Consider the following 23,248-nt stretch of genomic DNA (forward strand, 5'->3'; position numbering starts at 1 on the left):
ACACTGTCTTCTAAGCATTAATTTTCTCAAGTTATGTGTGCGTTAGAATGTAAGGGCTGTTAACCCAAACGCCCAAAGAAATGGTTTATATTTTGAGCCAGACTTCTTGATGAACAGCTGTAATTAAACTCAATAGAATGAATGCCATATAGAGCAAGCAAACCACAGTAATTAAGTGGTTATGTCTGGCCAGCTGTTTGGGTCATACTTTGATGTTTTTGTATTCTGTCATCAGTTTATGCGCCACACGAGCAAAAACAGAAACAAGCTTACTAAGTAGTAGTAGACCCCAGTGTTTTTGCTCTTGGGCATGTCCCTTTAATTTTGTCCCTACCTCATTATTTTCGTTCAGTGTTTGTTCCTCGAGGATGAGAAACACTCATAGTTAGCAGCATCCTTAATTAGACTTTTTGTCATGCAGCGCCCCTCTTTGTCTTGAATTTCAGGACGATATCCTGACTGTGATCCGCAGAGTGGATGAAAACTGGGCAGAGGGAATGCTGGGAGATAAAATTGGAATTTTCCCCATCTCATATGTAGAGGTAAGAAAAGAAAACTAAATTCTGTAATGTCAAAATGTCGCCAATCATTAATGGAGTAAGTCCCCTTGAAGATCAGCAAAGTGCCAAGATCCTTTGAATGGTGTCTTCTTTCCTTATACATCTTGCAAAAATGTGTATGATACCTCTCCTTTTGAAATGGTCATATTTTTCATAGAACCACTGAACATGTCTTTGAAGATTTGGACAGCTACAGTCTCTCCTTCTCTGAGCTCCACAGGTCTCACTTGAAAGCTTTAGGAATAATCCAGACAGAATGAAGTAAATCCTTGTCCTTAAAAGATGATTTCGTTTTTCACTTAAAAGCTGTCAATTGCAGTGTGCGTTTTATTGTTATGAATATTATAGAGAAGCAGAAAAGAAAATTATCATACTGAAAACATCTGTATGGCACAATGAAAGAATCTGCTAATAATGTTTCAGTCTTTCAAAACCTCTGACAGTTTCCTTTATGCCTTTTATATGTAATATATCCTTATTATATCCATGTTTTCCATCCATGAGTCGGGGATTTGCAGAAACAAAATACAGACTACAGACTAATGCTATACATTGTTTTGGTTTTGTCCAGCAGGAGCTGTACAAAAGCCGCTTTAGCGGAGTAGAATATTTTGTTGCCTTTTGACTACATCGTATGCACTCATGTTCAGGTTCCATGGTACAACTGCACATGTTGTACCATCACAAATGAATAGCGGCGCCCAAAATACTCTTTTGGTTGTGCACAAACATTGAACATTTAGGTTATTGTTTTTTGCTGCCTTTACAGTTGTTTATACACAATAATCTACAATTGCTGCTGAAGATGGTCTCAAATGTAATGAGATTAAGGGTTCCTCACCTGGTATTTTGTTCTTAATTATGCACATCTCACTTAATGCTCTGACATGTCAGTGATGAACCTCCATGGGCTCCCCCCTGGATTGGAGTGAAATACTTTGCTTTTATGTCCTAAGTAGAGGGAGCTGCTTGGGGCAACGTGTGACAGCAAGTGAGAGCACCCTGTGATTAACTGAAAGCTTTGTAGTGTTCCTCCTTTGATTTTTACCTTACATTTGCACATTATGGTGCCTGAGAGGGTCACAAAACCTATACTTTCAGAGCTGGGTTAGACCCATCAACGTCCCCAGACTAATATGTCCAGCGTAAAGACCTGATTAATCATTCTGCTGCTCGCCATCTCCATTGACTGGTTTAAGATAGAGGTCTTCCGTGACAGTCAGCTTCATTATAGATATATAGCTTTCATCATAATTCTAATACTCTCAGCTCTGTCACACCTTCCCTCTATCTGTTATTTCCACCTTACCACTCACTCTTCATTGCCCCCGTCTCTCTTCCCCTCTCATAGTTCAACTCGGCAGCTCGTCAGCTTATAGAGTTGGACAAGCCGTCAGACTCCAATGGGGACTCCGGTGAGGGGGCCTCCTCGGGGCCCCAGAGCAACGGTGCTCAGCGGGCAGGGGAGAAGAAGAACAGCAAGAAGCGACATTCCTTCACCTCTCTCACCATGTCCCACAAGCCCATGCTAGCTCCTCCCCCCCAGCGCCACTCCATGGAGATCAGCGGCCCGGTGCTCATCAGCTCCAGCAACCCCACAGCAGCTGCCCGAATTGGAGAGATCAGCGGGGGACTTTCCTGCAGCGCACCTTCACAGGTAAGATGGAGTATCTTACTGGAAGGGAGACGGTGAAAGAGAGGCTGCTGCATTGCAGGTCCCCTTCTACAAATTGCACTGTGTGTTGACTTAAAAAAAGCTCATTCGCAGAAGCGTTCAGTATGACAAATGAGCTCCATTTAGCCTCTTATAGGATGTTGTCTTTTTTGTTTTTACAATTTACAGCAGTACAGCAGATGGATGTGGCCCATACTCACAAAAAGGAAAAATGAACAATACTCATAGCATTAATATTTATTCCCACTGTGTTGCTTTTTTAAAACTGAGTGTACACTCTGTGGCATTCTTTAATCCAATGTACTCGATCACTTTCTTAGCCAGCTGATCTGTCAATATCCTGTCCAGTGGCATTTAATTGCCAAACTATAAAACACAGTCATACAACTAATACAGTCATGCGATTTGAAAACCTGAGTCCAGCTTCAGCTCTTTTTATTTTCACAAGATGCTTGTTGCCTTTCAAAGGCTCCTCTCTCCTTCTGTCAGCAATTACGCTGCCTTCCCTTTTCCCCATCATACCAAACAGGCCATTGCTCCATCCAAGCGTTTGAAATCATGGATGCGTGACTCCACTCGTCCGCAAAAACGACTCCAGCTTAGCCCTCAAGGTTTCCACACCAAGCATGACATGACAGGAACTCACAGCTGCTTTATGGTTGCCAGCCACTGGAGATTGGCTTTGACTTGGTGCTAGACAGTCAGAACAAGAGACATTGGAGATTTACAAGACAAGTGTCCTGTTGATTTATATTTGCCCAAGGCTTTCTATGGCTTCAACTAAAATGCGCAACTAATGATAATACCAAGAAAATGGTGTATGAAAATGATCAAATGAGTGTTAACCATTATACGGTGGTTTAGAACTGTTAAACAGTAATGAATCCACCATTCACCACTTGTTAATGATTCTTTAAGTGTTACCAGATGTTTGAGAACAAGCATTAATTCTAATCATGTGAAGGTGATCTATCTCAGGATTATTTATTATCTGAAATGTTGGCTGACATATTCACACAAGGGCTGGATTATTTTTGAAGGCAGAAATATGAAGGCAGACGTTTTTAAGGGCCACAAAATTCTGAGATGTATCATGTCATATTGTATACACCGTCATCCCCATTGTTGTCCCACTTCGAAGGTTGTGGGATCTTGTGGCTAACTCAGCTCTTTCTATTATTTTCTGCTTTTCTGTTCTTTTTTTCTCCTGATCGTATTTTCTGTGTTGCCTAGATTCTGCAGACTCTGAAATGCTGTGTTCCAAAACTCCCTATTAAGCTCAATCATTAATCTTTCATCACCAGTGTATGTGTTTTGTGCTTCTTTGTGAGAAGGAGACAAGGAAAGTGCTTGTCTACAGTGAAGTGGATCTTGAGGATCTTTTTTATGCCTCTGCGTCGGCGACAGCTTTGGCTGGAGGCATTATGTTTTTGGGTTGTTTGTTCGTTCGTCCGTTCATCCATCCTGTTCTCTTGAATCCGATATCTCACAAAGACCCTGAGGGAATTCCTTCAAATTGTGCTCAAACGTCCACTTGGACTGAAGGATTAACTGATCAGATTTTGGTGGTCAAAGGGCCAAGGTCACTGTGACCTTCCACTCATATCCTAAGAATTCACACAAATGTCTAAGAGGATAAAATGATGGAGAGAAGACATTTTATATCCAAAATCACAAAGATACGCAAAAACACTTCTCTGGCCATTCTTCAACGCCATAACCTAGGGACAGAAGAGGACATTGTGACCATATTTCACATTTGGTCCAATACAGAATTGGTGACACCACTCTTGGGCGCTCACCTTGAAACTGTGGTGACTATGTAGATGTTCTGTGCTGCCAGGTTTAAGATGTGTGTGAAACATCTGCATTTTAGAAATTTGTAGCTTCTGTGCTGCAAACATATAAACATATACCAGGAATCTGACTAAAGGATATACAGTAGAAAAAAAACAACAAAGTCGCATCAAATCAGTTTTATTTTTATTTGTATTTTTATTTACAAAAAAAAAAAAAAAAAAAATTAAATTAAATTAAAAATTATCTTAAGGGCCGTCACAATCTGTACAGCTAATGACATCCTCTGACCTTAGACGAGGATGAGGAACAATTCCTTCAAAGTATTGTAAAGTAGTACATGTCTGGAAAAACATGGTAGGTGGAGGCAACAGCCGCAAAGCTGTAACTCTAGTTTCAAATCAAAATCTTTTATGTAGATGTGATTTTATGAATCATTAAAGGCTTCTATCCATGCGTATGGTGTAATCATATTTTAATGACTCGAGACTTTTCCCACCCATCTCTATCATGACACTGTTGGAATAAAAGAAACATTTGCTCCTGTAAACTGATCCTCCCTGCTGACAGCAGGGCTAACAATACGTTTGATTTACAGGTCACTGTGTTTAATAAAACCATAATAGAGAGACTCTCCGGGCACTGTATGCACGGCCTCTTTCCTCTCCCCACCCCCCCTTCACCTCTACTCATCTTCTCTTCTTCCAACACACAGACAAAAAACAACAAAGGTAAGCCCCAGATGCCCAGGGGTCTGAGTAGTCTGTCTTCTAAATGAACACGCCTCCCGTCTACCAGTGCACTAGACAAGATGAGGAATAATTGTCAAGGAAAGAAAACAGGCTGCGGTTGATGGCATTCTTCCTAAGTTTAGTGAAAACGTGTGTATTTAAATTAGCATGACATACCTCTCCTGTTCTTTAGTGTTGTTTTTTTTTTTTTTTGGTTTCCAGGCAGCCAGTTCATTAACAGTGTCACTTTTGAGTTGCATTTGGCTGTCCCTTGGCACACCCAGTTCACAATAGATAAGGAAGCTTGTTAGATTGAATCTGAGGTTGGTCTGCTTTCTGAAAGGTTCACCTTAAGAGGCGGCTCTGTCTGAAGCAGTCATGCATGGAGAGAGACCACAGGCTTCAGGGAGATATTGTGTGTCCAACAGTATGGCCTTGTTACCAGGACACCACCATGACTCACGTGGATGACTGCCGGAGAAGCCACCTCTCTTTACACACCCAATGAAATGTCCTGCTAGGTGGTCACCTGGTTTCCATAGGCCAATCAGATCATCACACCACCGTTGTGGTTATGGCCAAGTCACCAGGATACAACCCCATATGCACCACTGTTCTGTGAGAGTTATTTACATACAGTGTGACATAAGAGTGGGAGGATATTAATAGCACATTTGTGTTCTTGAGTGAGTGGAGCCCTGTGTATTGGATTCACTTTGATATATCTGATGGTCCACATTTCCCATTTGTTGACAGGTACACATTTGCACAACTGGACTAATCGTGACCCCACCCCCTAGTAGTCCTGTTACTACAGCAACAGTCTTCACATTTCCCTCAGAGACGAGCTACACATCCATCTCTGTGGTAGGTGGCAGTCTTACAAACACTTTAGCAACAAAATAATCCCCAAAAAAACAGTTAAACACCATTGGAGTAATGGTTTCGAGATCAGCAGGTTGCTGTTTCTTGAATGCTAAACTGTTTGAATAAATGACATGTTGCTATGGTTCATGCCAGAGAAAATACATTTCATATACAATTCAATACAATTCATATTTCAGTTTATTTCTACAGACATTTTTCAACTTAAAGTGTTTAGACAGTTGAGTTATTTGAGTGTACATGTTCTGTCATTTTGTGTTATTGTTTGCATCTGTTTAACACTCATTATTTTACAACACTTAAAAATTGCATAATAATATAATGCATGTCAGAAGTACAAGGGCTGAAAAAGTTTGCAATAAAATAGTACAAAAGTATACAGTATAAAGATATCAGTAAACATAGTTCTAATTTAACCAATGCATGCAGTAATGTTATCTGGAAGACTTTTGCTTTCTCTTGAAGAAAAAAAAAGTTTGTTTATACGAGGAAACATGCCTCTTGGCACTTCCATCTGCTGCTAACAAGCATAGTTGCTTCAGGACTTGCAGATGTGAAACTGTGTTAATCTATTAATGTGGATTCTACGTAGAATAAGATACAGCAGATGCTATAAAGACAGCAACTGGGAGGAACCTTTTATTAGAAAGTAACTCGTTTCTGACACGTTTTCTGCTGAGGGGAAAAAATCAGTACAACTAAAAATGTCAAGAAATCCCTTCAGCCCACACAAAACAGCAGGCATACTTCCTGTCTGTCTATGTGTATGCTCTGGCATGTGGAGTTTTTGAATGAGCAGGAATGTGTACACAAAAGGTTGAGCTCTCCGCTTCACTTGGGAACCCTACATGATGTTTTTGTACAGATGATTTCTCTAGCCTGCAGGCAACCTAATTATCTCAGCTCAAGCGTCAGCAGTGAACCGAAAGGCACATCGACACTCACACATACACATAGGCATATACACATACCACGGGGCCGTCTGAGTGCCGCTCTCCTCCACCATTGTGTCATGGAAGCTATTACTCTGCTGCTCAGTCCTGGTAATGTTGAGCTTGGAGGACTTGTCTCGCTCCTAGGTATAGTTGTCCCCGCCATCGTTGTAACACACTGTGCACTCATTTGGGCTGTTTGTTTTTCACAGTTGCTATAAATGCATACAGCGTTAGGTTGTTTTCATGTGCTTTATGTTGACATAGTAGGTTAAGGCTTAATTTAAACCCTGTAATCTAGTAGCACACAAAAGAAAGACAATGTTAGGGCTCTTCTAAAAGCATGCTGCGGTCATTAGCCTCTAGTCAAAAGCTTACATTACAGACAAGCACTAAGGGAAAACAAGTGAGTCAAGATGAATTCACTCATGCTTGGTTTGAGGGTTCCTCTGAAGTGTGTCTACAGACATGTTTTTTTTTTCATATGGTCCCAATTAAATACTGCAATGGATTTAACATCTAGCTATGTGGTCTCCTAGCAACAAACAAACAAGTAGAATGAGAAATTCTCAGTTGCAAGGGGGAAGTCGGGGACAAGACGATCATGTCTGCCAAACCAGACTCTCCCTTAGTGTCGGCAAACCAGAGGGAATATCCCAGATGACAGATGATCTCTTATTCTCTTCCCTTCTCTGTTTCTCATAAACAAACTGGTTTCTCCACTTACGCAACATGTACTCTCTGTTTTTTGAGGCTCACGTTACTTGTTTTTGTCTTTCTGCTTCGTACTGAGAGAATATAAAAGATGAATTGTGATGAAATTGTAATCAAATGCCGATCCTATCTAACTGCTAATATGATTTTCTATTCTTCTTTTACAGGATGCTCTCCCACCGCCGCCGCCTCCTCCCCCACAGTCCTCCGTCGATGGAGCAGCATATTCATTGGCTGCCGGACAGAGACCCTCCCCCAGCATAAGCGACCAAAGTGGAAGACAAAGACCCACAGTGTGAGTTATAAAAACAGTCCCACACAAAAATATGCAGTCTTCTTAAATGTGCAGTGAAATGTCAGAAGCAGTTTGTGCATCGTTGGCCCAGGGCCTTAATGCAAGTGCTCAGTTCAGTGGGGGAAAGTCTTAGCAGCCTCACGCTGACAGCTGAGGGGGGGTCACAGACAGGCAAAGTGTGAGCATGTGCACAGGTGAAGGGGTCAAAACTTGTGGATGGCAGTCTCCTGGGTCCCATAGGAGATCCTCTCCGTCACCCCTGACTTTTAACCCCCTCACCTTAACCCTCGTTACTCCTCCAAGACACCACACACCTGACAAGAATTAGATCCACTCATGCCTTCTCTCCTGCTGTCATCTGTGTCTGCCTGTGCATGCATGTCAGACTCTGAGGCATTCATGTTCCCTTCTCCTGACAACAACGAAATCAGATTGAAAACATCCCAGCTGAGACTGCTATCATCTCAGCTTCCATTCCAGGCCCGTTCTTGCGCTGCTGTAGAGAGATGACCTGCAAATTGTTTTGTCCTCCAGTGCTGATTTTCTCTGGGTCAGGGGGCACAGTCTCTGCTGGAGGGTCTCAGAGGAGATGGTGACAGATGTACAGCTGGGCAGCAGGATAAACCCAGACCAAATGGCATGCTGTACAAAATGTTAAACTGCTTTTATTTCCACAAGAATGAAAATCACCATCATCATGTTGGTGTATGAGCATGTGTGTTGTGAAATTCCTTATCTTTGTTTACTGTTTGTTCTGGATCCAGCTATGTGGCAATGTTCCCATATACTCCCCGTAAAGAGGATGAGCTGGAACTGAGGAAGGGAGAGATGTTTCTGGTGCTGGAACGCTGTCAGGATGGCTGGTTCAAGGGCACCTCCATGCACACGGGCAAGATTGGAGTCTTCCCTGGGAACTACATGAGCCCAGTTAGCAGGTCAGTCATTAGTTCATGGTCAGTCATTTATTATTGTCAACATACTGTGCACATGACTGGTTTACAGCCATTTGTTTGTCATGCATAGCCACAGGTTAACATTTCCACCTGTTTGTGATTTTTAAGGTAGCTTGTATCAAATATATACAATATATTCATTGTATTATACAGCATCTGTTTAAACAGTTCTAATGACAATCAATTTTTTTTTTTTTACACATAAATATAAAACATTTTATAAGGTCTAATGCTCTCCTATTACTGCCGACTGTTAGGTTTCATTCCTCTTAATGTCCTCTCCCCTCAGGACGGCGTCAGGGAGCATCCAGCCCAAAGTGCCCATGAGTCTGTGCACTCAAGCTGGCAGGGGCATCACCATCGTCAGCCCCTCCTCTGCTACCCTTGGGGCCATTGTTCCAGGTCCTGATTTCAACAAAGCCCTCACCGTGTGCTCAAGCGCTGTACCTGCTAACTCCCAGCCTGCAACTGTGGTGACGGCAGCTCAAACAGCCACAGGTCAACAGCCAAAAGTCCCTTTGCACGTTAGCTCCCAGATGACTGTGAATCAGGCTCGCAATGCGGTCAGGACAGGTAAACTCACTGGAAGGAAAATGACTACCTAATGTTGGCTTATTGCATAAAAGGTGTTTAAATATCTAACACTGTTTTATATCCCATTTGCAGCTGCATGCCACAGTCAGGACCGACCCACAGCAGCAGTGACTCCCATCCAGTCTGCAACTCCTGTGGCCTATCTCCCACACCATGCAGTGTGCCCGCCGCCTTCCTCCATTCCTGCCCAAGGCTGCACCCGGGCTGGAGCGGCGATGGGCTGTGCCGCCACCTCTCTGACTCCACCCAATGTCAGCGCTGCATCCTTGGAGGGTGATGCTCTGAGATCTGTACCTGTCGGCCCCGTGAACAGCTCTGCTCTCAATCCCACGGCTAACAGCACAGCTCTCGCTTGCAGACTGGACAAGGACGTCAAGGTTGGATATGTCTAATTATTGTCAGAGCTTCCATGAGCTTAATTAACATTATCTAGATCTAATTATCCATTACTGTTTCTATTTTCAGCAGATATGCTGGTTTTGTCATGGTGAAGAATTTGCGTTCAATCCTATCATATTCGCCTAACTTGCCGGATGATTGAAATGCCTGGTAGTGGTTGTGAGCGTCTGAGATCCTTGATGACACTTGTTAGAATGCTAATTACACAGACAGGATTCACCAAAAGTAATCAACATGGAAATGTTATCAGTATGGACGGTTTGTGTCTGTCTTTCTCTTGTTGGTTCTGACGGTCAAAACAGGCAGTAGCCATCTTTATTCACACCGCTAACCTACAGTTTAAAACCTGTCTGAACTAAAAACAGGAATTTCCCCATCCTCATTTTTGTGTGTCAGTGGTAAACAAATGGCCAGTTCCAGGCATTAGAATATACCTGTCTATGGTTTGTGAAAATTACCTCAATGTACCTAAATGCCTCAGGAGTGGTTGCAGTTCTCTAACAAAAAAAATGCTGTTTCTGTTGATGCTTCAGAGAGAAAAGAAAAGTCTTCTGAAGCTCTTATCATCCAATAAGAAGAAGTCTCGTCCTTCACCACCCTCCTCTCCTACCCTTGAGGCGGAACAGGCTGCTGCTGGAGAGGTACTACATGGCGCGGTGGGCCCTGACACTTCCCCTCCCTCCGGCTCTGTCAGCTGCCTGGAGCCCGAACCTGCTGCTGCTGTCGCTTCTGCTTCTTCATCCTCCTCCTCCTCCTCCTCCTCCTCCTCTTCAGTCCCAGAGTCCTCCCATCGGAAGAGCAGTCCCCTTGACGGATGTGCTCCCATTGCTCCTCCTCCTCGCCAGCCGTGCTCTTCTCTCTTATCTCAACAACACGATGCACGACCCATCATATGTGAGAGGTACATTAACATGAATCTGCTGTTCCATAGGTGTTGTTTATGAGTGACCTGCTTATCAGTCCTGTTCAGAGAAAGTGTAACACTATATAACAGGCATCACGACATATCGGTTGTCATTGTCACTGTGTGTATCAGTCACTGACTGCGCCCCTGGCTGTGCTCCCCAGGTACAGGGTGGTGGTGTCGTACCCTCCCCAGAGCGAGGCCGAGCTGGAACTTAAGGAGGGCGACATTGTGTTTGTTCACAGGAAGAGGGAAGACGGCTGGTTTAAAGGCACACTGCAGAGGAACGGCAGGACCGGACTGTTCCCTGGCAGCTTTGTTGACAGCATCTGATACACACGCTACAGTGAACCACGATCGCCACCGCCATGAGCCAGCTGACCGCAACCAGCCTCGCTGCGATGCGTCACCATACAAACCAAACGGATCAGCACTCGCAAGGTTGCCGGAACAGGAACATCACATTGACACTTAAGCTCCTCAGAGCCCACCGCGGCTCTGGTCACTGAAAAAAGAACGCCAATGCGGAGAAGAACCGAACATGTTGTCATTGAAAGCACAGTTAGAGGAGAGCACACTACTCATGAACTTTTCCTTTTTGTTGGTTATTTATATCTTTGTAACAATTCAGCTGTTAAATGTGTGCCTTGTACTGTTCCTCACTTTATTGTACATAAGAACACAAAGATGATTAGTCCTAAAACAACCAATATGAGCTGTTGATATAGATATATTACACATTTTAACTTATTTCATAGATTGGCCTTTTTTTTTAGTGCAACACATTAAGGGGTTAAGCTGGCACATGCCTTATGCCGTATTTGACCACATCAGTTTGCTCCCTCTGACTGCTGATACCATTATTTCAAACTGTCAGCAGATCGGAGGAAGTATATCAGATGCAGCAGACCAGAACAAATGAGCAGCATCATCATCACTTGTGCTGTATAGTTAGAAAAAGGATACTTCCCCAGCTCTAAAGGCATTACCTAAACCTGAGGATGATAAGAGAGATCTGCCGTATTGCACATTCAATTACTCTGGCTACACTTCACAGCCATGTGAACATTGCACATCACTAAATTTCTCTCTGGGCCATTCACAGGCCTCCAGTCTTTTCTCCTGGTGTGGCTAAAGCTGAAGTACTGAGGACTGTTACCTGCAGCAATGGAATATTTGCATGTGATTAGCAAAGCCTTCTGCAGTAAACAAAGTAGGGTTAGATGTGTTGTTTGGTTATGCCTTTTTTAATATGCGCAACACACACTCCAAGATAGACTTTGCAGTCAAATATTGCTTACTTTGTACCTTCTTTGCATTTACTGACCAGAGTAGCTTCTGTCCTAAACCCAGACGTAGCTCTGCATCACAAGAGCAACATGATATCTCACGACCGGTGCACAACAAATTCCAGTATGTATTTATGTTTGTTACAAATTCACAAAGGCTGACACCTGCTGCTCTTAAAGAGTCTGTCATATAACCAACCTGGACATGCAGTAAGGCACACAGGACACCCTTCAGCAGGCTCTTAGACTCTGTACACTCATTCCTAATGTGACTTGTGGCAATAAAAACATAGCTAGCTAAAGCACAGAATGTTTGCCTAGAGTAACATATCATTGTATCACTCCAGAGGAAGAGATGTGTAGTGTAAATCTGTCGAAATCTAGAAACATAGGGTTTTATTGAAATCAATCACTTTGACCCCCTTGATTTATTTTGTCGTGGTTGGGTTTCGTTGTACATTGTGTCTCTACAAAGTTTTTAATGTTAAGTGTTGTATTGACTTGAATGACTGTAAGCTTCCTTGTGATTGGAGGGGATTTGGTCGTAGGATTGTAGAATTAGCAGTTTGGGGAGTGAAAGACCAGTTTCCTTCATCAGATCAAATATCTCAACACGTACTTCCTCTTCTCCTGATGTATTCTATAAAACTCATTGGATTAATGAATGAATCTGGTCCCAACATTTAATGCAAAGTGACTTTCTCATCTGATCTTCTAAGAGTGTGAGGGGATACTTAAACACTTTAAAGTTGAAGCAATCACTGAATCGTGCCAAAATCTGGCTTTGAGAATGAATTTACTGACTGAATTGGACCCATAGTTTCATGTGTTTTCTTTCTTTTTTTTGTCTTTTGATGTTAATCGAGGGGGACCACTGTGTAACTGACTGCTGGAATATGTCGTAGTTTGTTTGAAATTTGAAGAGAGTGTGGAAAAGGATGGTACGAATCACTGTTAGGGCCTTTTTTTTTTTTTTTGTCTTTCCTGAGTGGTACTTATGTAGAATTAACCTGACATGTTGCATTGTTGTCTTGGCGATCACCACACCAACCTCAGGCTCTATGCTAAACTGTTGTGTCTTTTCATTTCACTGGTAAGCCTTTAATACACACACCAGACTTACTCCAACACAGATGTTACACATTTATGCACTACCATGACATTTCTAATCATACTGACGTCTCATACATGTTCATGCATAGGCTGCACAGTTTTCAAAACATGAAGCATTTCTTACAACAGTTAATAAACTATATGTCCATTTATTGGAATACATGGCAACTTAGGTTTGCTTGATTCAACTCACCAGATTTTCCTCATGCCAAGGTGACTTACTTGATTTTTTTTTTTTTTTTTTTTTTTGGTCTGTAGTTAGTCTGTATGTCTGAAAATGGTGAAACTGAAATCAATTTATTTGGCACAAGTCTATTATGTGAAAAACATTCTGAAGTATTTGAGGGAATAGCACATTTTGTAAAAATCTCTATAACAATAAAAGCTAATGGTTTCCATAATTCCCTCGGGCTAAGTCATTGTTTCATGACAGTAGCGCCGTGTTCTCTCTCCCTGCTCCCTCCACTGACTGTGTGTTAACGTTGGCCGCTTGCAGACGGAGCAAAGCTGCCAGCCAGGAGGATCGTCAGAGACGTAGACTGCTGCTGACAGGACTGAGCGCCCGTGTCCTTGCCTTGGATGGCCTAAAATACTCATGTTCTGAGTCTGACTGGTGCACACATACGAGAAATTAACAGTAGTAAGGCGGTTACTCTAAATTAAATATGTTTGGGGTAAGTCACGGTGCGCGTGGTCATTAATGTCTCCAGGAATAAACGGTAGCTGCTGTAGTGGAGCTTCTCCTGTGACTTACAGCAGAGCCGAGTGTTACAATGAGAGGTGAGGCTTCCCGGTGTGCTCGGCCGGGAAACGCTGACAGAAACTGACAAGCACCCAGAGAGGTCATTGTGCTGCACACAGCTCCCTGCAGAGGATGGGTTACCATGGAAATGTGTTATTCCAATGTGTGAGCGTAAGACTACATCGAGCTCAGAAGATGTATACTTTAATCATCCTGTCGACTTAGTTTCATATTCTTTGGCCACTTCTTGTTTTACTTTGGCAGATGACTTAACAAATGCTGATTTTGATGGAGATCAAATGTGGATTTGAGTGTGGATGGTAGATACTCGAATGACGGGCACGTGAGCACATCTAGGAAAAGCTGTGTGTACAGAGTGCAAGTAAAAGTCAGTATCTATAGCTGCAAGGCGTCGAGTCTCAAAGTCAAGAATTTGTTGACAATGTTAACGCTCAGGGTGTGTCAACCATTTCAAGCCCTTAAACCCTTTGCTGTACTAGATAACAGCAGCGAGGGGTCAGGCACTGGCTTCACTGCATGCTGCTCAGCACGCACGATCAAGATGTTGTTCCCACTTCTTTGTAGAACCAAATTCACAGATGACGGTTATTGGGATCTTAGATGGCGCTATTATAGTAATAAACAACCAAAATGAAAAGAAACAGTTCACCAAAAAACATTAAGGTTTTTGTCATGCATGTGTGAAACAAGTCTCAAACAGTGAGAATGTGTGCAAGCCAGCAGTAGTTTTAGTCCGAGGATGTGCTGGAATGGTACAGAGTTCATATTGTGTGTCTGAGTGTGCACGACAGAGCAAAAACAGTTCAAGTGTCATTAGATCACCAAGGTGTGAAAGAAGGGGAGAGTGTCTTTGTGTTCAGGAAGATGACCTGAATACAAATCCGGCTCTTCTTCTCTCTCCGACTCACAGACACCGTTTATTAACGAAGGCTGTGATGGGGAGTGATAACACTTTAAGTGAGTGATTCTGTTTGTGTGCTGCAGCGTGGACATGGATTCACTCTGTCGCAGGTCCACTCCAGCACAGGCTGTCAGTGTGATTTAACCTCAGCAAATCAGCCCTGCGGAGTGTCTCGGTCTGATGGATTGTCCAGGTGTAGGCCGAGGCCACCCACTCTCAACATCACTCACTCACTTTTTTTTTTTTTGTGCGCCAATGACTGTTTTGCTTTCCTGGTGAAATATATTTCCCCGGGGAACAACAATACATGAAGAAAAAAGGAGGATGAATGGCTGCAATTAACGCTGTGTGCTCCTTCGGTGTGCAAGGTGAGGCACCTCGTCCACAAATACCACAGTAAAGATTATCACAGTAACTTCTAGCCTTCATATTGAATAAATTATAGAAACATTATGATGCTAATAAAAGACCTCTAATATGAAAACACCACTTCCTGTGATGACCATGACCTTTGCAGCTCCAGTAATTTGTTTAGTTAGTGTGTGCTTCTTTTTCCAAATTATCAATTGCACTCACACACACACACACACACACACACACACACACACGCACACAAGAAAATACTGTGCAAAGGTGTTGCTGACTTTTTAAATGTATTAGGATCTTTAAATGACTGGTGAGCTGCTGACTTTCACTGTATCAGGTCGTTGTGATGAGTCCATGTGGACAAATACTAACATGCACTCTGCTTCACACAAACCTTGTGCTTCTTGCTTCTTGCTTCTTGTGCTGCAGATTTCTTTCCCACCTGCCTTTTATGTTGCTATTTTGGTTGTACAAGTAAGAGACGTGCAGATGCCCGTCTGAGCGAATGTGTTAAAAGTTCTTTAATATCACACTCTGTGAATGTTTGTACATATGCACCTTACGCAGAGCAGCCAGTGCTGTTTGACTGCATCTGTTTGAGTGGGAGCAGGTCTTTCAGCCTGTTCTTGTATGTATGCTTGTGCATTATAAATCATTTATATTTATATCAAAACCATCAAAACCAAAAAAAAACGCTTCATGAGTTTTCACTGACCTTATAGTAATTGAATAAAGTGTATGATAAATGTTGAGGTGGTGTGTTGATAGAAACTGGATGTGACAGACTCTCTCTCACACACACAACACACAAACCTTGTGTGAAGCAGATGGTCCGCAGCAGCCCTGCACTGCTCTGTGGGAGCCTGTGGAGCCACTGCGCCACCTGTCGGCCAGAGACGAGCAGCGCAGCAACACTGACAACAAAGATGGCGGCGTTCAAGAGCAGCCGCTCTCCTGGTCAGCCGCCTGTTTTCAGTCAGAAAACTTATTTACAGAGGAGCAACTTTTAGATTAACAGCCCAGAATAAGGTAAGGAACAGTTTAGCTGTAGCTGGAAACCTGCTGACCTGCTACCAGACAGCGAAACGAGCCCAGACTGGAAGCAGCTATCGTCTTATTGAGACTGTCCTCACTGACAAGTTGTTATCGACACACTTGAAAAATAAGTGTTCATTTTTCTTAGACAGCGCCAAACCTAAACACTCATGTTTCAAGTATGCGAAGGTATCAACTGCATGAAGAAAACCTCCATAATCACCTACAAATGTCCTACAGCCAGATACAGACTTGAACGTCACATTGGGGCACCTTCAACACATTTTATTACATTTATCTATTTATCATTTATCATCTATCTATCTGTCTATCTGTCTGTCTGTCTGTCTCTGTCTGTCTGCCTATCTATCTGTCTGTCTGTCTCTGTCTATCTATCTATCTATCTATCTATCTATCTGTCTGTCTGTCTGTCTGTCTGTCTCTCTGTCTGTCTGTCTGTATCAGTATCATCATATCATATCCAGTAGTAACCTCAGTGGTGCAGTCCTGTGCTGATGTGTCTGTCTGTCCTGCAGTGTTGTGTCCATCATGTCCAGGCTGGCGGTGGTGTGTGGGGGCTCCAGGGGCATTGGGATGGCCGTGTCCCGCCTGCTGGCAGAGAGGGGCTGCAGGGTGGCTGTTGTCTCCAGGAACGAGGACGCTGCCCGTGCTGCTGTGGCATCTTTACATGGAGGTATTGGACTTCTGTGTGTGTGTGTGTGTGTGTGTGTGTGAGAGAGTCAGTGTCTTGTGTTCTCTCCCTCTCCCGTCAGTCTACAAACTCTGCTTTGTTGATGCTTTCTTGTTTCTCTATTTTGAGACTATACTTCACTTTTCCTCCTACCACCTGCTGCGGCCTCTTTATGTACAATAAATGGTACAATTTTGAATGTCACACAAGTGGGAACACGCATTACTTGATCTTGTGCTTTTGTGTTATTAAATGAAATGAAATGTAGACGTACAAACCTGCAGCTGTCCTGGACAGACTGCAGTCTCGTAAGCATCGACATCCTCACAGACCCTCTTGTCCCTGCTCTCTAGCTGACCACGCGGCTCTCAGCTGTGACGTCTCTAAAGAGCAGGAGGTGCAGAAAACCTTCCAGTCGATCCAGAAGACGAGTGGAAACATCTCTTATCTGGTCAACGCGGCTGGCATCAACAGGTGAGTAGGCTCCTCTGCTGATGCTCTGCTGTATTTGCAAAAGTATGTATGTAAGTATATTAATGTGTGTGTGTGTGTGTGTGTGTGTGTTCAGGGATGCTCTGCTACTGAGGACCAAGCCAGAGGACATGGTGTCTGTGCTGCAGACCAACCTGCTGGGCCCCATGCTGACCTGCAGGGCAGCGCTGCGCAGCATGCTGCACACCCAGGGAGCTGCCATCGTTAATATAGGTACTGAAAGCAGTGGCCTCCATGATCAGTGTTGTGTTTTCAGTTTGGCCACTAGGTGGCAGTGTACATCAGTGCTACTTTCTTTAGATTCACCTCAATCACAAGTTCAGAAGTGTGACTTCAAAGGGCCTCGCTGGTACATTTTAACAGTCATGTCTGCATGTTTTAGCACATGTGCTACAAATGTCTTTAAATCAGGGACATCTCACCCTGGACTTCAGTGTGACAGCTTACCAGCATTGAATATGAATTGTATGTCTTAATGAAGTCACAGCAGGATGACAAACAATGAATGTAAAACTTATCTTTTCCTTCAAACATAATATCCACATGTCTCTGTAAATGGATTTTATTAGTATATGACTTGAACATTCATTCCTCACTCTGTAAACCTATAGTAACTAAGGAGTCTAAACGGATCTGTTTGTTGTCTGTAGGCTCTGTTGTGGGCCTTAAAGGGAACACTGGCCAGTGTGTGTACAGTGCCAGTAAAGCCGGCCTAGAGGGCTTCACGCGCTCTTTGGCTAAAGAAGTCGCATCACGCAATATCAGAGTTAACCTGCTGGCTCCAGGTACAGCCCTCCACCTTTCCTCTTAGCATCTGGCCTCTTTGGTCTGCATTCATCATCTTTCTCATGTCCCTGCTCTCTCTTGCTTCCAGGTTTCATCCGCACCGACATGACCGCAGGGCTAAAGGAGGAGGACGGGGTGCGCTCTATCCCGCTGGGGAGATTCGGCGAGCCGGAGGAGGCAGCCCGGGCTGTCCTCTTCCTTCTGGAGTCTCCCTACATTACAGGACAGGTGCTGGTGGTGGACGGAGGACTGCAGCTGGCCATGTGAGGAACGGGGCCTTCCTCTGGAGTCATCTCGCCACTCGAACCAGTAGCAGTGGGGCAGGTGAACGCCTCACTCTGGCTCCTCTTGTGACACTCATGACCGAGGAGCTGTTTTCTTGTCTCAAGACACAAAGAGTAAATAAATCTTTGCACAAGTTGTATAAAGGCAGTTGCTGTTTGTTGACGTAGGAGACACAAATCCACATCTTTCAGAGGATTAATGTCCTGGCGCTCCGTCTTTCTGCTGAGTCACGGCGTCCAGCCACAGTAGGCGTGGCCTCATGAGTGTGACATTCAGTCGTGACTAATGCTGCTGACTCCAGAGTGTCTGGCCCTGGACAGACCTCTGTGCCCCGAGGTCCTAAATTTGATCAGTATATTGAACGCTGTTGGTCTTTTTCCATGACTGTAAAGTACCCGCTCATGTTTTGTTCCCCCACCTCCCCTGGGAGACCCCCTCACAGCCAGCACATGTTTCCCCTCCACCAGCGGCCCCCTGAGCCCACCTCTGGAGGGGCCTGTAGAGGGGCCAGGCATGTTGGGGCTGCAGCTGGAGGAAATTAGAAGTAGTGGTGGGGGGGGAGTATTTTTAGCTCTGGGAATGTTTTGAGTGTCTGGTTACGGCTTTGGACCTGCAGTGTGGATGGACGGGGTTGGAGGTGACTGTCGTGCTCAGCGATGAGATTTGAAAGGCTGCGCTGCTCGTTTCCTTTCGTTGAAACGGGCCGTTCATCCTTAAGTGTCACAAACGTGACTTTAAATGTGCACTTGTATCTTGCACGCTGTATTTTCTGTTAGAGGGTTGGATTACATTATCCTCCGATTAGAATTCTTAGCAAGAATGGTATTTCCACTGAGACTGATAATGTGTGTTTTGGCATTCTCGTATTGTTTTAGGAGGAGCCTGCCAGTCTATAAAAACATCTCACACTGTCTCTGAAGAGTTTGATTTTTATTAACTTTCATAACCTAAAATAATATCAGGAGAACAATCCATATACAGGCATTGATTGGCATAGAAATGTGCAAACACAGTAACTGTCAGCTGATGCAAGCTCCGACACAGAAAAAGATGTCCACTTTGTATAGTATTACAGAGGTGACGAAAATAGTAGATATAAATATACCTTGCCTTTCACTTTTCACCAGCTTAGAGTGTTTCTCTACCCCTGAATACTGGAAAGAAAGTTGTGTTTTTATACATCCTGGAAAAAAAGTTGTTTGGCACTGTACAAGTGTCCAAAAATAACATGCATAGAAATTGTGTTTGCATTAAGCCTAAAAGTGAATTAAGGCAGTAAATATATTTATAAAACTTCATGATACAGAAAGGATTGTTTTTATCAGTGAGCAAAAGGTTGTTGATATAATTTATGTCACGATTGTTGGGAAAGAAAAGTCTGTTTTTCCATACAAAAATAAAATGGACAGTCTGTGATGTGTGTGACAAACACACTGAAACCTTTCACAGCACCCTCTCTCTCTCGAGTGAGAACATTTCAATTCACACTTTTAAAATAAACCATCAAAGAAAGAAAACTAATTTGAACCGCCGTCACCAAAGTTATCCATATCGTCCGTTTCTCTACATCACAGCTGTCATCTTCACCACAGTCACTCACTCACTCACGTTCCTCTATCAACTCTTAACTTTAACCATATTAAAGCCGACATCCGTCACTAAAACCTGCTTTTTTCCCTTCCTGCGTCTGCTAGATCCAACCTCCCTCAAGTTCTGCTGCACCCACGAACCAACAAATCTCACCCATGTGTGATCGTTCTTTCTCTCTAACCTCATTTGTTTTAAAAAAAAAAAAAACAACACTAAACATACTATTTGTAAGGCCCGGCCTTTTCCAATATCTGTAAGCGAACCTATGACCCGACAACACTGAGACTGTATGATACTCCAGCTACAATCAGATACTGTAGATATCAGCACTGTGCTACACAAGCCCACATAATACAAGTTTGTGATCTCCTTCGTCAAAGCTACCATGCTTTGAGTCATTCAGTCTCTGTAAATCATCCTCTCTCCCCTCCGGCGTGTCCCACTTCCTCCACACAAAGACGGTGGGGTGCTACGTGTAGATACAGTATTAATCTGTGTATTTCAAATGGCACCACTTGAACATGCATAGTAATTCTATGTTTCGTTTCTTTTTTAAACCTGTTTTTTTTCTCCTTTATCTTTACAGACATGAGAGGCACTTAAAAAGACAACCCTTTGCAAAACAGCCGTACAGTTCGTGAAACATGAGAGAGCACATTTATGAACAGTCTTTCCTCGTGGTAAACACTTCAATCATTTTCCAGGTCCAGTTGATAAAGTGAAGCATGGGGGAACAACTTGATGAATGCTGTAATATAATGGGGATGTGTCGTACTGTAAGAACATATGAAAACCACGGCTGCACCAGCTCACTCTGCCCACCGACGCTTTAGGTCTGTATCTGCAGTTCAATGATAGAGTCCCTCAGGTGGACAAGGGTATATTTGTCTCCGGAGTACTGGGAGCGAGGGCAGCTTTCAGGGTTTTTATTTGGGGTTCACGTTGCAATCGTCGTGCCTCCCTGTGGTCTCTACAGGTCGTCGCTCTCCACCAGGCCGCCGGGCTGCAGCGGGCTGGAGTCGGGGAAGAAGGCTGCCTTCACATCCAGCCCTCTCTCTGTCAGTGCGGCATAGCGGCTGGTGGACGGACGCACCTTCTTGGGCTTGGGGAGGTTAGGCTGCTGCCACTGAGCTGTGGACGGAGCAGAGGGGGTTTAACACTGTGCACGGGAACTGCTTTATTCAATGAGGAGCGCGTGCGTGTGTGTGTGTGTGTGTGTGTGTGTGTGAGGCAAAACGTACTGTGGACGTCGAGGCGTGCAGTGCTGGAAATGATGCCGGCGTCATTCTTGGCTGACACAGTGTACCAGCCAGCGTCTTCTTTCATGGCTGGCTGGATGATCATACACAGGTAGCCACAGTTGTCCTGGTGCATGCTGGGAAAGACACAAGTTTAAGGGAAATTATTATTTACACATTCTATTGAAATGCCTTTAATTTTGTACAAATGTGGGACACAGCATGCACCCAAAACTATTAAAAGTGCAGCTTTGTTGTTATTTTACACATTTTATTTACCTGATTCTGTCTGTGTTGTGAGTGAATGACTCATTCTCCCTTTTCCAGAAGATTTGTGGGTAGGGAACCCCTGTGACACGACACTCCAGTCGCACGGGGTGACCCTCAGCCACACTTGTGTTCTGCAGCTTCTCGACGAACGAAGGGGCCTTGTGCATCTCTTTGGCTGTGGAAGGAGTGCGTTAGTGAGATGTTTCCTTGGTCCCAATCATGCCAGCATGTATCTCCTGCTTCTTGTTTCTTTACCTGCGACGATGAGTTCCAGGTTAAAGGAGTTCTGCCCGGCTCGGTTGCTGGCGATGCAGGTGTAGATGCCTGCGTCACGGCTGGTCACGGGCTCGATGACCAATGAGTGCACGCCGTTTTCCCTCACCAGCATCTTATGGGCGGAGTCTGGGCGGATGGTCTGTCCGTTCAGCTGCCAGATGAGGTCAGGAGTGGGCAGGCCGCTCACCTGCAGGCAGAAAAAGAACACGACAGACATTTAAATTCACTGAGTGTGTGAATGTTTGTTCAGTGGTGCAGTCTGCGCTTGTTTTGGTTGGAGAAAATTAGTATATTAGCTGCATGTGTTCTGTGGGAGCAGTTTGTGTTTATTGGGAGTATGAAAACAGCAGTGTTTGGTTAATCTGTCTGTGTTGTGTGTTTGTCTGAAGGAGCCTGGTTGCCTGCACACTTTGTCATGGGAATAAGCTGCAAGGAGAAGCAAGAAAAGACTTGCCTCTCTTTCCAGAGCAATGTAACACCTACTCCACCCTGCCCACCTACAAACCGTGCCACTGTGGATGTGCATGAGTTTGGTATTACAATGTGCAAACAAACATCAGTATCGCACAGGAGAGTAGACTAAGCACTGATAAGTACTTCTGGAAGCTGCCCAATACAGTTTTAGAAGTCGGGACATTTTAAGCATGGAAAGTTTGGAAAGCCACAAATGATCTGGAAATAAATATTTGCTATAAATATCCTTGGCATTAAGGACTCCGAGGGAACGGAGATTCAGTTTATTTCTGACAAGCATAAAAAGGTCTTTTTATAGCAGGTTAATTGTGGGTCTGTTTTATTTTATGGCATGTCCCAGTTTTGAGAGAGTTTGTAATTGCTGCAGGCTGGAGGGAGGCAAGGTGATGACGAAGAAGATAAAGACAGAAAATGAGCACGAGCGGTGGGAGGGGGAATAATTGCAGAAAACCTGATCCCACTTAATCCCTGAAAAATGACACCTCTGTATTCTCCCCGTCCGCTTTGAGCCATTCGCAACCCGAGGAAGTGATGAAACACGTTGTCTCCGCTAGTTTTTATTCCCTAAAGAAACTGGAATGCACGGAAAGGGAAATGTTTCTTTGGCAGCGCAGACACGGAGCCTCCCTGAGAGCAATACAGACACTGAATTAAAGGGCGGATCTGAAATGGCTTTTCTCTATTACTATGATTAACATATTCTCTTTGGTGCGGGCATTTTCCTTTCCAGTCATGTCTCTGTTATTTTAAACCATCTCTCTGCCTTTCCTTTATCTCACAGAATCGCAGCATGGAGCAGACACTGTGTTCACCTGCAGGTTAGAAGCACAGGAGGTCAAAGCACAGACGTTGGCCGACTCTCCCACTGTTTTAGACTGTGATCCCATTCGATTAGACCTACTGTAAGTAAACAGGCACAGGGTTTGGGTGGAAATGTCAGATTCTGAAATAAATTGTGGTCGTATATATAAAAAGGCCCTTTTCATATTGACGTTCAGAGCTCGACATGCCATACCAGACCAGAAAGCTTAGTCTATAATTTGTCTTTTCTCCTTTTAACTTTTAAAAATGTCCCTCAGTAAGCAGCACTTAGTTTCAAAGCTGACCAAACACAATCAATTTCTCTATGAATGTTGTAGCAGTGGAAGCTGCCTTGTGATAGATACAGCTAATCTGAAGCACTGATAACTGTGACCCTCAGTGCCCAGAAGCATTTCTCTTCTTCCGATAAATAACAGTT

General features: G+C 43.8%; 3 protein-coding genes across 5 annotated transcripts in view; 2 read left to right on the plus strand and 1 right to left on the minus strand.

Annotated features, from left to right (window-relative positions):
* The window catches only part of sh3rf1 (SH3 domain containing ring finger 1), a 30,931-nt gene extending 17,712 nt beyond the window's left edge, over positions 1-13,219 (plus strand). Inside the window, exons 3-11 of the mRNA XM_070832344.1 lie at positions 447-542; positions 1,912-2,217; positions 5,520-5,630; positions 7,462-7,589; positions 8,354-8,524; positions 8,832-9,115; positions 9,209-9,513; positions 10,069-10,436; positions 10,604-13,219. Of these exons, the coding sequence (XP_070688445.1) occupies positions 447-542; positions 1,912-2,217; positions 5,520-5,630; positions 7,462-7,589; positions 8,354-8,524; positions 8,832-9,115; positions 9,209-9,513; positions 10,069-10,436; positions 10,604-10,772 (1,938 nt within the window). The 3' untranslated portion in view covers positions 10,773-13,219. The remainder of the gene's footprint in view (positions 1-446; positions 543-1,911; positions 2,218-5,519; positions 5,631-7,461; positions 7,590-8,353; positions 8,525-8,831; positions 9,116-9,208; positions 9,514-10,068; positions 10,437-10,603) is intronic.
* Positions 13,220-15,844: 2,625 nt separating this feature from the next.
* Positions 15,845-19,073, plus strand: cbr4 (carbonyl reductase 4). The gene is made up of 6 exons (XM_070831715.1): positions 15,845-15,900; positions 16,443-16,600; positions 16,951-17,071; positions 17,166-17,302; positions 17,740-17,874; positions 17,964-19,073. Exons 2-6 carry the CDS (start codon positions 16,456-16,458, stop codon positions 18,140-18,142), a joined length of 717 nt encoding a protein of 238 aa, XP_070687816.1. The 5' UTR covers positions 15,845-15,900; positions 16,443-16,455; the 3' UTR covers positions 18,143-19,073.
* An 86-nt stretch (positions 19,074-19,159) lies between these two features.
* The window catches only part of palld (palladin, cytoskeletal associated protein), a 52,899-nt gene continuing 48,810 nt past the window's right edge, over positions 19,160-23,248 (minus strand). For all 3 annotated transcript variants that reach the window (XM_070831714.1, XM_070831713.1, XM_070831712.1), the window contains 4 exons: positions 21,514-21,721; positions 21,268-21,433; positions 20,992-21,125; positions 19,160-20,881 (listed from right to left, as the gene is read on the minus strand). In XM_070831714.1, coding sequence (XP_070687815.1) covers positions 20,721-20,881; positions 20,992-21,125; positions 21,268-21,433; positions 21,514-21,721 — 669 coding nt within the window. In that variant the 3' untranslated portion in view covers positions 19,160-20,720. The remainder of the gene's footprint in view (positions 20,882-20,991; positions 21,126-21,267; positions 21,434-21,513; positions 21,722-23,248) is intronic.

Source organism: Pempheris klunzingeri, chromosome 6 (genome assembly GCF_042242105.1).
Source record: "Pempheris klunzingeri isolate RE-2024b chromosome 6, fPemKlu1.hap1, whole genome shotgun sequence".
Classification (NCBI taxonomy): domain Eukaryota; kingdom Metazoa; phylum Chordata; class Actinopteri; order Acropomatiformes; family Pempheridae; genus Pempheris; species Pempheris klunzingeri.

What these genes read in the sequence shown, in the direction of transcription:
- cbr4 (XM_070831715.1), top strand. Translation starts at nt 16,456, where the DNA reads ATGTCCAGGCTGGCGGTGGTGTGTGGGGGCTCCAGGGGCATTGGGATG. An exon ending in TGTGGCATCTTTACATGGAG is followed by an intron (nt 16,601 to 16,950) that starts GTATTGGACTTC and finishes CCTGCTCTCTAG; the next exon opens with CTGACCACGCGGCTCTCAGC. An exon ending in AACGCGGCTGGCATCAACAG is followed by an intron (nt 17,072 to 17,165) that starts GTGAGTAGGCTC and finishes GTGTGTGTTCAG; the next exon opens with GGATGCTCTGCTACTGAGGA.